We start from the raw sequence: 16375 nt of genomic DNA, 5'->3' as shown, positions 1-16375 counted from the left end.
AGGACCAGTGGCGTGAAGGGGATCTGTCTTCCACTCACTGTGAATCAGTCCAGCCCAATGCAGATTTGCCCTGAATGTGCCTGTGTTCGTTTCCTATGGCTGCTGGAACAAATTTCCATGCACTTGGTGGCTTAAAACAACAAATTTATTGCCTCACAATTCCGGAGGGCAAAAGTCCAAAATCAGTCTCGCTGGTGTCTGCGGCGACCTCCTCCCGTGGGAGGCTCCGGGGAGAAGCTGTTCCTCACCTCTTCTAGCTCTAGGGGCCACCACACCGCCACCTGCCTCCGTGCTCACAGTATCATCCCTCCTCGCTGTGGTGACATCTCCCTTCGTCTCTTTCCTGTAACGATACCTGTAGATTGTGTTAAGGGCCCACCCAGATTATTCAGGACAGTCTCTCCATCTCAAGATCCTTAACTTAATCATGTTTTTTCACCATATCAGGTAACATTCACTCTTTTGCTAGAGGAGAATATTCCCCGGTTCCCAGGATTAGGACATGGATATCTTCTGGGTGGCTGTTTGCAGTTTTGTAGTGTTGGAAATCCCTGTTGGCCACAGAAGGAAAGACTAATAAAGTTGTATGTTTAGAGATCAAGGTGGAAAGCAATACTGTGAAATAATAAAATGCTGTTTAGTAAGTTGGTTAGAGAAAGACATGCTAAAAAAACTATTTTCATCAGTGGAATTTTAAGAATTCTAGGAAAGGTAGGCTAAAGAATTAAAAAAAAAATCAAAAGGGCTTCAGACTTCAGACAACTCATTCTAGGTATCAGTCAAGGCCTAAAAAGGACTGCAGTATTTACACATGGTATAGTGGGTCCTCAAATGCAAGGTGCATCACACGTCAGCAGGGCTGGACATGGCTGTTTAGTTGTGGAGGGACGTAGATGGGAGGGATGGTGAGAAGGCGGTGGACAACCAGATGCAGGACCAGATCAACCCACAGAGGCAGAGCCGGACGACAGAGGCGGGGGCATCCAGGTGGCTGTGGCTGGGAGGTCCAAGGAGGCCAGGCTCTCTGCAGGCCAGGAGAGCAGCACCAGAGTCACAAGCATGAATATTTAGAGATCCAGGCAGGCTGGGGGCATCAGGACAGCACCACAGAAGGCAGTTAAACTTCAGGCTCTAGATTGGGGTTTCAGGTAACCTAGTTACCAGTCCTGGGGCCCAAGACAGACCCAGGCAAGCAATGAGGATGATTAATGTCAAATTTTAGATGCTTACCTAGAACTTCTTAGGTGCTCCCTTCTGGAGTCTGGAACTTCAACGTAGATTTGCAAATAGGGAGAGTCTGAGAAAACTCCTAAGTAACTAACTCTGATAGAAAAGGGTAAGGGTTACACTTCTGTGTGTGAATCTATAGTATAGCCTAAGATGTAAGGAAGTCATCACTGATGGGGAAACGTGGCTTAACATGCATATAACTAAATCCACGGAATATCTGTTAGTTTTAATAGGATTTGCTACATAACATCTCTGGCACAGAGCATCATAAGAACCAACAAGCAGAGCCTAGAGGCATTCGTTGTGGTAGACAGCACACAAGACTCGGGAGCCAAGCACCCTGGTTCAAACCTTGGTTAATACATGGCAATTTTTTTTTTTAAAGCAAACTATAGCTAATTTGTGTATAAAGGCTAGCATAATATCTGGGGAACCAGGATACCTGAACTTCAGACCCAAATTCTAGCCCTGGGTCTCAGATCCTTGTTATCTTGGGAACACTGCTCAAACTTCTGAGGCCTCAGTTTGCAGATCTGTAAAACAGAGAGTTGAGAGACTAAGAACACTTAACTGCACACTTTCAAGTGCTCTCTCGGGAACTTTCCAATCCTCCTGCTCTTCAAAGAGCGCCTAGATTTCCCCTTGCTGTACCATCTGAACAACTTTGAGAATCACTGTGTCATCTTAGTTTCTGTAGTGATCTTGACCCAAACCTTATGATTCCCACCTTGGAGACGACGAAATGGATGTCTAGCAAGTTTAAAGAATTCGTTCAAAAATCCGTGGCTAAATTAGTGGTGAAGCTGGGATTAGATTTTGGTTCTACCAATTCTAAAGCTGTGTATTTTCTACTTTTCTGTGTTGTTCTGTCAACAGATCTGATTTCTGTTCACTAGGCCAGGATCACAAACACTCAATATCTACCTGTTTACCCCAGCGTTTCTCAGTTGCTGCCCCAAGCTGTCCTGTGGGCAGTTCCCTCCACTGTCAGCACTCCCCAGCCTTGTTATGTATGGTGTTGTCAGCCCATATGGTCTAACTCCTATTTCTTACACTGCTAAATGTCTCCTACATGTCTGTTCCCTAGCAGTACCTCCTGATTCTTTCTGAGATAAAATTCTTATGTACTTGCTCATTTCACCCAGTTTACAATGAAAAAAAATACACATGAAGTTCGTGCTGAAATGACAGTAAACAACAAAGGATAAAACAAGTATCAGGAAAGTTAAAAACTTCAGTAATTATTTTCCATTTCTTTTACATTTAGGTCTTTATGAGACAAGGAAGATGGCTTTCAAGTCTAAACACTGGAATAACCTACATCACATTAACATTACAATCATCATCATCTAAAGGAAACTAAGTAATATTTGAATGGAAAAATGGTACTTAATGTTTAGCTTTCAGAATACAGAAATATCTCAAAGAAATTGTGACACCAGTGTATTTATATTTGAGGTAATATCTGTATAATTAGCAACTCTCACGCGATGGGAAATACTGCTTTTTGGGTATGTTATACATTAACTTCTAAGTCAAGAATTCCACATTGTTGTAAAATAATTTCCATTCATTGCTATGGCAGTTATGCAAATAGATGTAAACTCCATTCCTGGATTAACTTTTTAAAAGGTAGAATGCTTACCAATTATGTGCTATTAACAAATGTCAACACAAATAGTCCAACAGGTGTAGAAGCACAGTAAAAAAATATAATTATCAATATAGCTGTCTTATGACAGTAAACTATAGTACCAGCAGGCTTAAAAAACACAATTGAGGTCATTGTTTTTATTTTTGCTCTTTCTGACTCTTCCCTCTAAATACAGTGGCTAATTCTAATCATTTATCCTTCTTCAATCTCCCTATGAACAAATTTTCTGATATTGAATACTAGTTTCAAATATATCATCATCTGAACAAGCAGATTAGTATTATTATTGGAAATTCATCAAAGCTTTTAAGGCCATTTAATGGTTTCATGCAGCTTAAAAATTAATTTTGGAAGTAACTGGCTAATGAATTTTTCCTTTTATTGGTAAAGGGCCACCATACACCAGTGTTACTATCAGTATCTAAAGAAGGTGCTTAACATGCTTACATTTTACTTAAGACCTAGAATACAGACTTTACAATATACCTGAAAATCCATCAAATATTGTGATAATGCCATTATGATAACAGCCTATGTGTGTGGCATTAAAAAAAATATTGGCCATAGTACATTTTTCTGAACTGAATTTTAAATATTCTAGAGGCTAACATGATAACAAGTTCATCATCTTGACAGGGTGTATTACGATCTCCTTTCATAAAGTTCACAGGCCTTTCTTGTTGCCTTGCCCTGCACGATCCTGCAAGAAAAAAACATGACTTAGGTAGTTATAGCAAGAGTGAGAAAGATTCATGAATATGACAAAGACTTTGAAAAAAATCCCCTTTTCAGTGCACAGTTATTAATTATGAGAACAGTCAAACGAAAATACAAATTCAGAAAGTCTCAAATTTCAAAAAAAACTACAAAATTTGTTAGTTTTACTTCAAAAAGTGTCTAGAGGGAGAAAAATAAGCCTCTTGATAAGTTCATTTTTCCCCCTGCTTTAATCTATTTTGCTTTCACTTCACAGGTTATACCAGGAAAACAAAATTTCTAAAATTCCCCTCTTGCAAACCCAATTAAGATTTTTGGCAAAGAAAGAATGAAGGGAACCAAAAAACCCATATGGGGTGGCCTTTATTTTTGTTCTTTACTTATTTGCCAACAGAACTGGCTTCTCCAATTATACTGTTTGCTGATCACAAGAAGACTATCGTACGTCATTTAAAACTGGAAGTGGGGTAGGGTACAGGTCAGTGGTAGAATAAATGCTTAGCATGCAGGAGGTCCTGGGTTCAATCCCCAGTGCCTTCACTAATAAGTAAGTAAGTAAGTAAATAAATAAATCTAATTACCTCCCCCTACAAAAAAAAAAAAAAACAAAACTGGAGGAAAATTGGGTAGAAATTAACCTTAAGTCCTCGCTCGCACTAAGAAGGCAGACATCTAACCCTGCGAAAACAGCTTCACCAGGAATGGCCTTGGAGTGTTACTGCTGTGCAAGGAACGCTCATTATGCTCTGGTTCAGGCTGAGCATTAACACTTTCAGTAACAGCAACTCTGAGCAGTAAAGTCACAAGACGGGCTTAGAGGAGGGAGTCCAAATAGTAAGGTACCTAGTTTATGTGTTTCTGTGTATCTTACCACTTTAGATAAAAAGCGCAGCTTTAATTGAGCTGCTATACTGGACGAGTCCCTTAAGTGAAGGGTGATTTTCCAAAATGAAATTTACAAAATGGCTGGTGTTGACGGGTTTGTGCCGCCAATGACCGTTAGCAATTCTGTGTTTTCTTTTCTAGGAGACAGCCAGGGCAAACAAGGAAAGGCAAAGGCCACATATTTTCAAGGGACTGTTTTCTAATATTTATTTAGTGCCTATAACAGGGAGGGTATCAGATGGGGAAATCCAAACGGATTTAAAAGATGTAAAGTGAAATTTGTTTACAGCTTTTCCCTCTTCCACATGTTTCTTTAATATTTTAACAGTCCTTTATGTTATGACTATTTTGTTTAAAGTAGATCAAGTATGTAAAACTGAAAAGTTAAATTTCCCACTGAACTCTATAATGTAATCCAATTACTGAGGCTGGTTTGACAATAGAAGTTAAAACTCATGAAGGACAATTTGGGGTAGCTTCTTACTGTAGATGGTCTACAGAAATCTTCTGCTTCTCATATGGGTTCAGAACATGAATATCAAAGTGTAAGAATCGCTTTCAAGAAAATGATTCTTGTTTAATGACATCTAAATCTCAGAATCTTATTCAGGTTCTCATACTGGACAATGGAGGGTAAGCAGGTTGCTAGGAAAAAATGTGGCCGATCAATAATTAACTACTAGCACCTTAGGGGTGTAGAGAGTTTTTCTTGTTTAAAGATATTTAAAATGCTTTCTTCCACAGGATCTGATTTAATGCTGAGATATTACAATCCTCATTTAAGTATTAAAGAAGCCAACGTGCATGAATGTCAAATGATTCACCCAAGGTTTACAGAACCGGTAAACTACAGAGCTGGGAGTGTTTTTCTTCAAACAGGTATTACAGGGAATTGGTTTTATAGGTGATGAGAGAGTAGACACACCAAACAGGGTGGTACGGCACCTATGGGATTTAGTATCTCCAGAACCAGGCTGTTTTTCAATGCTGCCATTTTTATGGATCAATTCTTTTCTTTAAAACGTCACCAAAACTAGAATGCTGTAAGTCAGCAGGTCAGTAATTCTCTATGTTTTGATTATATTGAATTTTCATGCAATAGCCCGATCTTCACTCTCCAAGCAAAAACTGGCTTATTTAATCATTTAGCAAAGTCGGGATTAAGCACCTCCTCTTGACTTGGGAAGGGCAAATAACCCAAATAGATGACTTAGGAATTACTCCTTCAAAAAGCTGAGGCTCACAGCACGGACAGCACCTACCTGAAGTTCTGAGTGTTCTTTCAGGAGTCGGTCGTATTCTTTCGAAAGCCTCTCTGATTGTATCTTCATTGTCATCACGTCATTTTGTGCCTTAGAAAGGGCTAGAAAACATTAAACAGAATTTTTTAGTTTTTATTTTGAAATAATTTCAAATTGACAGAAAAGTTACAGTACTTTAATAGAGAACTCCTGTGTAGCTTTTACTCATATTCACCAACTGTTAATGATGTGGTGCATTTGTCATTGTATTCTCTCCCCACACAAACACGATTATTTTCTTGAATGATGTGAGAATAAGTTACAGACATCATGCCCCTTTACCCTTAAGTACCTCATTGTGTGTTTCCTAAGAAGAAAGATATTCATAGTACAGTTGCCAAATTTTGGAAATTTAACATCAATACAATAATTTTTATCAGATCTACCATCCATATTCAAATGTTGGCAATTGTCCCAATTATGTCCTTTTAATCATTTTTTTTCAGTTCCAGTGTAGGGATCTAGCTCTAGATCAAAGATTAGCATTAAGTTGCCATGTCTCTTTAGTTTCCATTAATCTGGAAGAGTTTGGCAGCCGTCCCCACCTTTCTCTCCATCTTGCATGACACTGACATTTTGAAGAATACAGGCCACTTTTTTCTGATAGAATGTTTTTCACTTTGATTTTGTCTGCTCATGATTAAATTCAGGTTATGCCTCCCACTTACATACAAATGTGACGTAAATGACGGTGGATGTCTCTCAAGGTATCACATTCAGAGGCCCATCTGCCCCTCACTGGTTTTACCGTTTTATAGTTATTTTCCTCCTTGTAAGTAAGAAGCAGTGGGAGGACAACTAAGACTAGGTAAACATCCTGTTCCTTGTCAAACTTCCCTCTTATATTTATCATCTACTGATCATTCTTGCCCAAACCAATCTTCATTATGTTGGTGGCAAAATGGTGATTTTCCCACTTCACCATTCCATCCCCATTTATCAGTCAGCATTCTGCTATCAAGAGAGCCTCCCTTTCTTCTCTATCTATCCATCACTGTGAACTAACCAATCCCTATTTTTTCAATGATTTATAATTCATTACCATACTTAATTTCCCCCAGATTTGCCCAGTGGGAACCCCCTTCAGGCTGGCATCTATGTCCTTTGACTACGCCTCCAACATTTTCTGGCACAAAACATTATAGGCTTATGCTAACCCTTTCCTGGCTCGGCCTGGACTCATTATAGAACAGAGTTTATCAGAAAGATCTGCTTTTGAAAAACCTGAGGGAGAAAAAAATCAAGGGATCGACAACCAAATTAAGAACAAAGACAATCACTTTCTTATACAAAGTTGAAAAATATGGGGGTGAATAAGTAGCACTTAAACGCTTTACTTCAAGATGACACACAAATATTTATGTATTGGTCTTTGTCTGCCAAGGAGCTACAATCTAAGCAAGCAGATTAGACAGAAGTTAAAAAAAATATATATAATAAACATTTAAGTCAATACACTGTGGAGAAGCTAATGAGCAAATGTGGAGAAGGGAAGAGCAGCGTTAGATGGACTGGAGAAATTCTGGGAATCCTAAACTAGCTCTCCGTACAATTCTGCACATAAAGCCTTCAGAAGTTCTGCACTGGTAAATCTTTTAGAGTAGAGTTTTAGGAAAGAAAGTGGGATTTATAAACTTGAAAGTCACTTTTTTGGCAAAGTGAAATTAAACTATAGGTTCTATCTATACACAGTTTGGTTTCCTTTTCTCTTGAGAAGCCATCATATGGGTGTTTTATATATGTCACTGTCAATTGAAGTGCCTTCTGTATCAATACCTTCTAGACTATTTTGTCAAATTTAATTCTCTGCATTGTTCTACATCTGCATCGTCCAATAAATGTTGTATGTATGCATTGTTCAATATGGTAGCCACTACCTACACGTGGCTATTGACCACCTTAAATGTGGCTGGTGCAAATGAAGAACTGAGTTTTAAATTAAATTTAAATTAATTTAAAATTTGATTTAAATAGCCATGCATGGGCTACTGGATAGCCAATATTAGACAGTACAGCTTTATAATGTCCTCCACATTACTTCTACAAATGCATACATCTAAATTAGGTGTTAAATGTTGAATTTGACAAATTTAATGTGTCACTTGGTAAAGGTATGGGTTAGATGTGGAAGAGAGATTTTTGGTGGTGGTTAGAGTTCTCTGGGACCACAGCCACAACATAGAGATTTATATATTTGTTTTTAATTCAGGCATAAGGCATTTCCTAGATGATACTTGAAAATATAAAGCATGGTGTTATCTTCAGGACCTTCCTTACTAACAATGTTTAAGAGACTGGATTTTGGTATATAAAAACCAAAAAATATTTTAGAACTTTAAAATGTCTGACTAGTCTATAATGGTGGTTTAAAAAATGTTAGTTAGGAGCTTATATTGAACAGTTCATCTTAATGTTAAAAATGATTTACACTTAGATTTCTGAAATGAATAAATTAGGAAATTCAGTAATCCTAGACATCAACTCCATAGTTTCTTATTAAAAGATACCATTTTCTCTTCAACTGTTAGGAGAAAGAATGAATCAGGTGGTCCTACGAGTTGGTAAAAGCAGCTAGAAAACCACGTGTTCAGCCCACCTGCAAGTTTCTTCTGATGATTACTGGTATGAAGCTACAACAAAACAACTGCAGGCAAATCCTGTTTTTCTCACACTTACCAAGCCAAGGCATGAACTGTGTTACTTATTTTATTCTATATTTTAGTGAATATTAATAAATCTAATGATTACTATCTTACTGAATCCAGATTAGTCACTCCAATCCAGAGAGGCTGTTAATTTGTCTAGGAGCCGTCTGGACTGTTTCCCAATCCTTTCTCCATCTCTCATTTTATAAAAATTACAATATTCTGTTTTGGTTGTCTTCTGCCTCCTTCTGGAACTGCCTTCATGACTAAGGGATTATATAAGCTTGTTATCTGACATTTGAATATGCCCGTTTTATTTTGAACCATGTTATTTTGGAAACAGCATATATAGGGAAGACATCAGATGAGGAAGCTTGAGGTGATACATCTAAGTCACTATTTCAATTTTCTCATCTGCAGAAATGAGTTGCTATCATTTGCCAGTGGCATTATGGAAATGCTGAGGTATTTTAAGACAATATTGGCCAGTTTCATTATGCTCACTGAGAACTTTGAGGCATATGCATCACTCATTAATATAAAGATAACCCCAATTAACGCTACGTGACATGTAATAAGCCAAAATGTTTGTGTAAATTGACATGTAAGCAGGCCAAAAATATCTGCGGTTTTCCAAGCACTAAGCTTACATTTACGGGGCTATTTGCACAGTGGGAGGGGCTGGTGAGACCAATGTGCTGTGTAAATGTACTGTCTCACTATGATTTCTACCTGAGATAACAGACACTATCAGCTAAGCTATGCCAGGAAACGTAGGAGGAAATTTTTAGAGGCACTGGCGTGACAGCTCAAGTTGGCTGTTGTAAAACAGCTGTAAGGATTGCGCCACAGGAAGACATCTTTAATTTGAAAAATTTTCATACATCCGGTGTCAATTTCCTTTCAGTTTATTTGGTTCTGTTTTTGAGAACTTGAGAGTGTGATATACCAGAGCTCTTCAGTACTTAATCCTCACATGTACTAGTCCTTTACTGTGATCAATCACTGGACTGTTAACCTACAGGAATACTTCCAAAGTACTTGGAAAGTAGACACACAAACTTCTGGTCAGTAAGGAACACAGACTGTGGTGTTAATTATATTATGGTTATTTTTATACATGCCTATATTGTCAGGTACATGCAGGTAAGGTCTGTTTTATTTATCACTTCAGTCATCAGCACTCTCTTTTAACCTCACAGCCGAATGTTGAAAGGGTGTGCTGATCCTTATCAACAAATCTATCCTTTCACCAATCTATCCACTCCATTCCACCTCTGTTTAGATTTTTTAAATGGATTCTTCACCTTGTGTCTTGGCTATTCTAATTCACTGTCCACAGTAATGTCAAAGTGACTGCTCACTCATCTTCCTGAAAACCCTCCAGCAGGGCCCCCCAAATGTTAACATATAAACACAGCTGAGGAGGCCCTGTAGGATGGATCCCAGGCCTGCTTTTCAACTCTCACCACTGCCTCCAATTTACTTTTTGCTCCAATCACACTGAGCTCCTTGGAGTACTTCAAAAAGATACACTCTTTCAGTTACATGCTGCTCATTTTGTTAAAACATCCTTGCCCATCTCCCCTAATATCCCTGCCTTACTCATTCTCTTGACCATTTCATCTGGCTAATTAACATTATCCACTGAAACGTCAAGAAGTTGTCCCTGATCTCTTCTGTTGGCTTTTACTTCATCTTTTTTCTTATTTTACATTGAAGTATAGTTGATTTACAATGTTGTATTAGTTTCAGGTGTAAAGCGATTCAGTTATATATATTACAAGATATAAAACGTAGCTCCCTGTGCTACATAGTAGGTGCTTGTTGTTTATTTTATATACACAGCAGTATTTGTTAATCCCAAACTCCTAATTTATACCCACCCCTCTTCCCTTTGGTAACCATTAAATATGTTTTCTATGTCTGTGAGTCTGTTTCTGTTTTAGAAATAAATTCATCTGTAACATTTTTTAAGATTCCATGTATATGTGATGTCATATGATATTTGTCTTTCCTTATCTGATTTTACTTAGTATGATAATCTCTAGGTCCATCCATGTTGCTACAAATGGCATCCAGTCCTTTTTATGACTGTATAATATTTCATAGTAAATATATATGTCTTCTTTATCCATTCACCTGTCAATGGACACTTAGGTTGCTTCTATGTCTTGGCTATTGTAAGTTATGCTGCTATGAACACTGGGGTGCATGCCTCTTTTTGAATTAAAGTTTTTGTCTTTTCTAGATATATGTCCAGGAGTAGGATTACTGAATCATACAGTGAATAATTTTTAGTTTTTTAAGGACTCTCCATACTGTTTCCCATAGTGGCTGCACCAATTTACATTCCCAGCAGCAGTGTAGGACAATTGCCTTTTCTCCACACTTTCACCAGCATTTATTATTTGTAGCGTTTTTGATGATGGCCATTTTGACTGGTGTAAGGTGATACCTCATGGTAGTTTTGATTTGTATTTCTCTAATAATTAGTGATGTTGAGCATCTTTTCATGCTTCTACTTCATCTTGAGCTTAACTTTATCATAGTACTTATGCTGAAGTGTAACTATGTCTCCACTAGATTGTGGACTACTCAAGAAAAGAAGCTGTCATCTCTATGTTCTGGGCACACAGCACTGTGCCTAGTCCATGGTAGGTGTTTAAAATATGTTCCTTGAAGGAAGGAAAGAACAGACAAGTGAAAAGTCTAAGCCTTAATCATCTGAAAAATTCACTTGTGTGGAGCTAGTTCATTTTTTGAAAACATGGTAAAGGTCAGCTAAAACAATGAGGCCCCACTTTAGTCACCTGCTAGGAATCTTGGTTGCAATAAAAACAATTATACCTTTAATGAAAAAAAATACTCAGGATAGCTGGAAAGTCACAAAGCAGACCATTCTTGAAATACTCAGATAAAAATATAATCAAGTTACAAATAACTCATGCCAATTCAGAATTCAAAACAAAAACCAAACAAATACTGTTACAGAATCCAGTTTAGTTTTTTTTTTTTAAAACTGATTGCAGGAATGGGGCAGGATACATACAGATAAGCCTGAAGCATCTTACAGTGTCAGAAAATAAGGATGTACTCAAAAAGGTAAAACAAGCAAAAAAAAATCCACAGTGATGGGGATACGTCAAAGGACACAGCAGCCAATAAAGGAGCTCCCAATGGCCAAAGCTGAAAAAATGACTTGAATAACAAAATAAATAAAACAGTATTAAGTTATAACCTAGAGTATAAAATGAATATCCATGAGTCCTTCTGATATAAATAAATACATGAAGCAATAAATAGGGGTAATCAGACAAACCTGCACAGAAAAGTTCCAAAAATTTATGTAGATACTCTATCCTCAAGAAGGTGGGGCATAACTCCCCAATTTCTAAGCATCGGCTGCAAATAGCAACTTCCTTTCCAAAGACTATATAATGGAAAGAGAGGGGGAAAAAGTAACTTTGCAGTAGAGAAATCTGAGAAACACTACCTCAGCCAGGTGATCAAGGTCAACATCAACAGTGACATATCATGTTGATATGTATTCTTGATATAATGTGATAAAAACGGCACTTTACCTCTTATGACTTTCAAGTTCCATAACCCCAGTCTAATCATGAAAAAATATGAGATAAATTCCAATAGAGAAGCATTTCACAAAATAACCAGTACTTCTCAAAACTGTCAAGGTCTTCAAAAATAAGGAAAATCTGAGAAATTTTATAGCCAAGAGGAACCTGTGGTGTCATGGCATCATGAATGACATCCCAGAACAGAAAGAAGACAACATGTGAAAACTAAGGAAATCTGAATAAACTACGGACTTTGTCATTAATAATATATCCATATTTATTCATTAATTGTATAAATATACCATATTAATGTAAGACACGAATAACAGGGGACACAATGTGGGGTATATGAAAAGTCTCTGTAGTATCTTGCCTATTCTTCTATAAATCTAGACTGTCCTAACATAAAACGTTTATTTTAAAAAAGAACAATGGGAAAAACAATCCCACACAAAACACATGAACATAATAAAGGACAAGATATAGTATTATATTATATAAGGGTATAAGAACTTTCTAAGTAAGAGCCTATCAGATATGACCCCCCAGATTCCTTTGTTCTAAATAAACAAAAATTTAATTAAAATTTTCTTTTGTGAAAAATCTTCTGATGTTTTAAAATTATGTATTATAGCATGTATTAAAATGAAACACCAAAGAGGTAATCTTAAAAAAAAGTCACTGAATGTGGGTAGTGAGGAAGCAGATAAAAGAAAAGCAGGCATTCTAGTAAAGAAGCAGGGTTTAACACATTTCACGAATATCAAAGTATAGGTCACTTAACCTTCATATATAAATCTTATGTGTAAAAGGCTTAAGTTACTTAAGAGGAGGTTGGGGGCAATGTGATAATAAATGTCTTAAAAATATTTCAAGTTAGGGCTCATAAAAAAACTTTTATGAAACCTACATTAGGTCACTATGTACAACAAATACAGAAGGGTTGTGAGAATTAAGCTTAACAGTAATGACATATCTTTACTGTTTTCATAAAGAATACGAAGAAGGAAATGTTTCTCCCAATATCTCTCCCTGTTGCTCGTGACTATGAAAGATGAAGCTGTTACACAGATGAAACTGCCCTGGGGGTCATCCACTCATCTCTCCATTCAACAACACAGGAGATGCCTGCTAGGCATCAGGCGATTAGGTGCTGAGGATGAAAAGATAGTGAGGGTCTCTGATCTCATAACGCTCATTTTCTAGGCAGGGAGCAAGACACACAATAAAGGAACCGACCAACTAACGGTGAGTAATGAGCGTCATGCACAAAGCTAAAATAGGGCGACGGGACAGAGAATGACTGCAGACACATCAGACTGAGTACTCAGGAAAAGTTTCTGTAAAGGTGAAATTGAAGCTACTATCTGTTCTGTCTGCTGCGGGTGCCTAGAAATAATGACACCCTAGTAGTGATAAGCACACTGGGGTCCAGATCTTACTTTCTAAATACCATTCTCCACTTAAGGCTCACTGGAGTCATGCTTGATTCAAGAGCTAGCAGAGGAAAAGCACAAGATGAGCTTGGAATATCTTGTTACAGCAGAATGTAAGTGCTGATAGAATAAGGGCATGACAAAGTGATAAGGGCCAGCTTGAAAAGGCTCTCGGTAGTCAAATCTGAGATGAACTGAACACTCAAGAGATAATGCTCATAGCGAGTTATAACCCACTGAGTATATTAAACAAGCGAACAAGTAAATATGGGGGAAGAAAAGGAAAGCTCCTCCTTACAACAGAATGGCATCTAATAAATGAGAAGGGACAAGAGAACTGGAAAACCACCACTGGGAAAACAAAAAAGTAAGTGAGAGGAAAATATGAAGAGGGAGCAGGATAAAGCAAGTGTAAGATGTTATCATTTGGGTAACGGTGAAGGGTATAGAGGATTTTTTTTTAGTATCATTTTTGCAACTCTCAAGTGATTTGAATCACTATGTGATTTCAATTTATTATGTGTGAATAAAAGGTTACAAGGAAAAAAATTTTGCTGTGAAGTAGAGCAGAGAAATGGGGCAGTAAGTGAAAAAATATGAGATGGAAAGAAGTTTTGTTTTTTTTTGTTTTTTGGCCAGGAGATGCCAGAGGATGTGTGTCAGATGGTACTAAGTGAGGAAGTAACTGCAGGAACATCGCTTGTGGGGATAGGAGCCACAGCACTAGAAGAACAACTGAAAATCCACTGTGAACAAAGGACAGGCAGAGAATCTGAGCCCAGCTGGGGAGGGCGGTAGTTCTGCTGCTGAGAAGACGTCGTTTTTGATGAATTCTTTGTGCCCAAAATAAAGGAGGGTGGATTTAGAATTTAGAAGTGACAATGAGAAGACTTAAAGTAGTTCTGGATAGTGAAGCGGTGATTTTGGAGGAGTGCAATAGGAGTGTCCTTGCAGTGTTGAGGCTCATGGGAATGCAGTAACCACTTGTTTAAAACAAGAAGTCAGTTCCTTCAGCAGTGCTGAGATGTTTGGGTGGAAGTACCAAGCAGCTGGATGTGTGACTATGACCAGGGCTAGGCCCTTGAGAGAGGAGGGGAGTGGAGGAGGAAGCGGGGATAGGTGAGGGAGAGGGCAGGGAGTCGAAGGAGACAAGTAGTTTGCAAGAACCTAGTTACAATGAAACATGGACTCTAAATTGGGTAAGGAGGGAAGAGAGGGCATCCGTGTTTGGGGATGAGATTTATTAGAATCTATTATTCACCAGGCCTGGAACACTAGGCACATGCTGGGGACAAAGTCATGACTTAGATGGGGCCCTTGCCTTCATGGCTCTCACCATTTAGTAAGAAAGATAAACAAAAAATTTCTACAGGGCACACTATTAAATAAGTAACCCTGCAGGAATATAGAGGTTCAAAAGGAGGCCACTCAACCCAGCTTGAAGGGAGACAGATTCAGGGCAGCGTCTGAGAGGTGGCAGTGCTGCAGATGAAGGATGAGCAGAAGCCAAGGAAGAGGGAAGGAAGCGGGCATTCCAGGCGGACAGACCTGCAGCCCTGGACAAAGGTGAGAGTGATGATGCACCATGTTAGCAGGACTACACACTCCAGGATTTGACAGAGTAGGAGTGTAAGATTCAGACTGAACAAAAGCGGGGCGGGCAAAGCTGGAAACGCGCTGGGGGCCAGATTGGAAAGGAGCATGTGTGCTGCCCTGAAGAGTAACGGTGGCAGGAACCATCGTGCAAAAGCATAATCGGATCTGTGGTGCTGAAAACCGGCTCTAGTAGCAACGTGAAGAAGCCAAAGTAACGGTGGAGAGACTAAACTGGGACATGCTTAGAAGACTGCTTGCTTTGCAGGAGGATTAAGACACTTTTGGAATGGAAATAAAGCTGCACAATTATACTACAGGGTAAATATTACCGAATAAAACCAAATACAGCTCTATTTTTCACATGCAAAGACAAAGGGGAAATGAATGATTTTTTGCATGTATCTCAATTTCTCCACCTACTACTAGGTATACCAGTGCCTGCCCATACTCTCTGGGGTACTGGGAACATAAATGAGGTTCACGGGTGAATTGCTTTTGGGTCTTAAAGAGACAAGGACTTAATTAAGGCATGCTGACACTTAGAAAGATTACTGATACTCTGGGTGGGGGAAATAATGAGTGGGCTTTCTAACTGAATAAATAAAATCAGCCCCACTGTTATGCTGTTGGTGAAAAAAAATCAATAAATGCATAAAGACTTCCTTCATTAATGTTAGGTAGCTAAGTAATGTATTTAAGAAAACAATTTTGGCTCTGTGATTTAGCAAAGAATAATTACAAATTATATTAATATGTTGGCTTTGCACTTAAAAATCAGGAATGTGCATTTTAGGCAAGGCATCATGTAGGTATAGCTTATATAAACTGCTTTGAAAAGGGTATGCTTTATAAAGCAATTTCATGTGTAAGCCGAAGCAACGCGTGAAATCTAGAATTTACAAATCGTCATATGTGAGAATTGAAGGAGTCACTTTACTTTGATTAGAAACAAAGAATTAGTCTGACTATACATAAACATATATAATTTCTTGAATTATGTGATCAATATTCATTCAACAAGCATTAGGTGCACAGCAAATTTTATAACCATACTAATGGCAGGAACCAATCTCTTCAGCATCACCTCATTTATACAGAAAAAAGTATACTTATTTGAAGACTGTGAATAGGAGTTGGCAAACTATTTCTGTAAAGGGCCAGAATGTAAATATTTTAGCTTTCTATGCCAGGCACACTCTGTCCAGTTTACCTAACTCTGCAGCCATAGAAAAAATGTAAACGAATGAGCATGGTTTTGTTCCAATAATATTTAATTTCTAAATTCAAGTCAGCAGGCTGGATTTGGCCTACGGGACATAGTTTACTAAAACAT

At 38.0% G+C, this 16375-nt stretch overlaps 1 protein-coding gene across 4 annotated transcripts in view; it reads right to left on the bottom strand.

Annotated features, from left to right (window-relative positions):
* Positions 1–1441: 1441 nt before the first annotated feature.
* The window catches only part of LOC105093039 (B cell receptor associated protein 29), a 41404-nt gene continuing 26470 nt past the window's right edge, over positions 1442–16375 (bottom strand). For all 4 annotated transcript variants that reach the window (XM_010984843.3, XM_031454691.2, XM_031454694.2 and 1 more), the window contains 2 exons: positions 5749–5849; positions 1442–3584 (listed from right to left, as the gene is read on the bottom strand). In XM_010984843.3, coding sequence (XP_010983145.1) covers positions 3549–3584; positions 5749–5849 — 137 coding nt within the window. In that variant the 3' untranslated portion in view covers positions 1442–3548. The remainder of the gene's footprint in view (positions 3585–5748; positions 5850–16375) is intronic.

This window comes from Camelus dromedarius, chromosome 7 (assembly GCF_036321535.1).
Source record: "Camelus dromedarius isolate mCamDro1 chromosome 7, mCamDro1.pat, whole genome shotgun sequence".
Lineage (NCBI taxonomy): Eukaryota > Metazoa > Chordata > Mammalia > Artiodactyla > Camelidae > Camelus > Camelus dromedarius.
The sequence above is the reverse complement of the archived record's forward strand: the minus strand, read 5'-3'. Positions and strand labels throughout refer to the sequence as shown.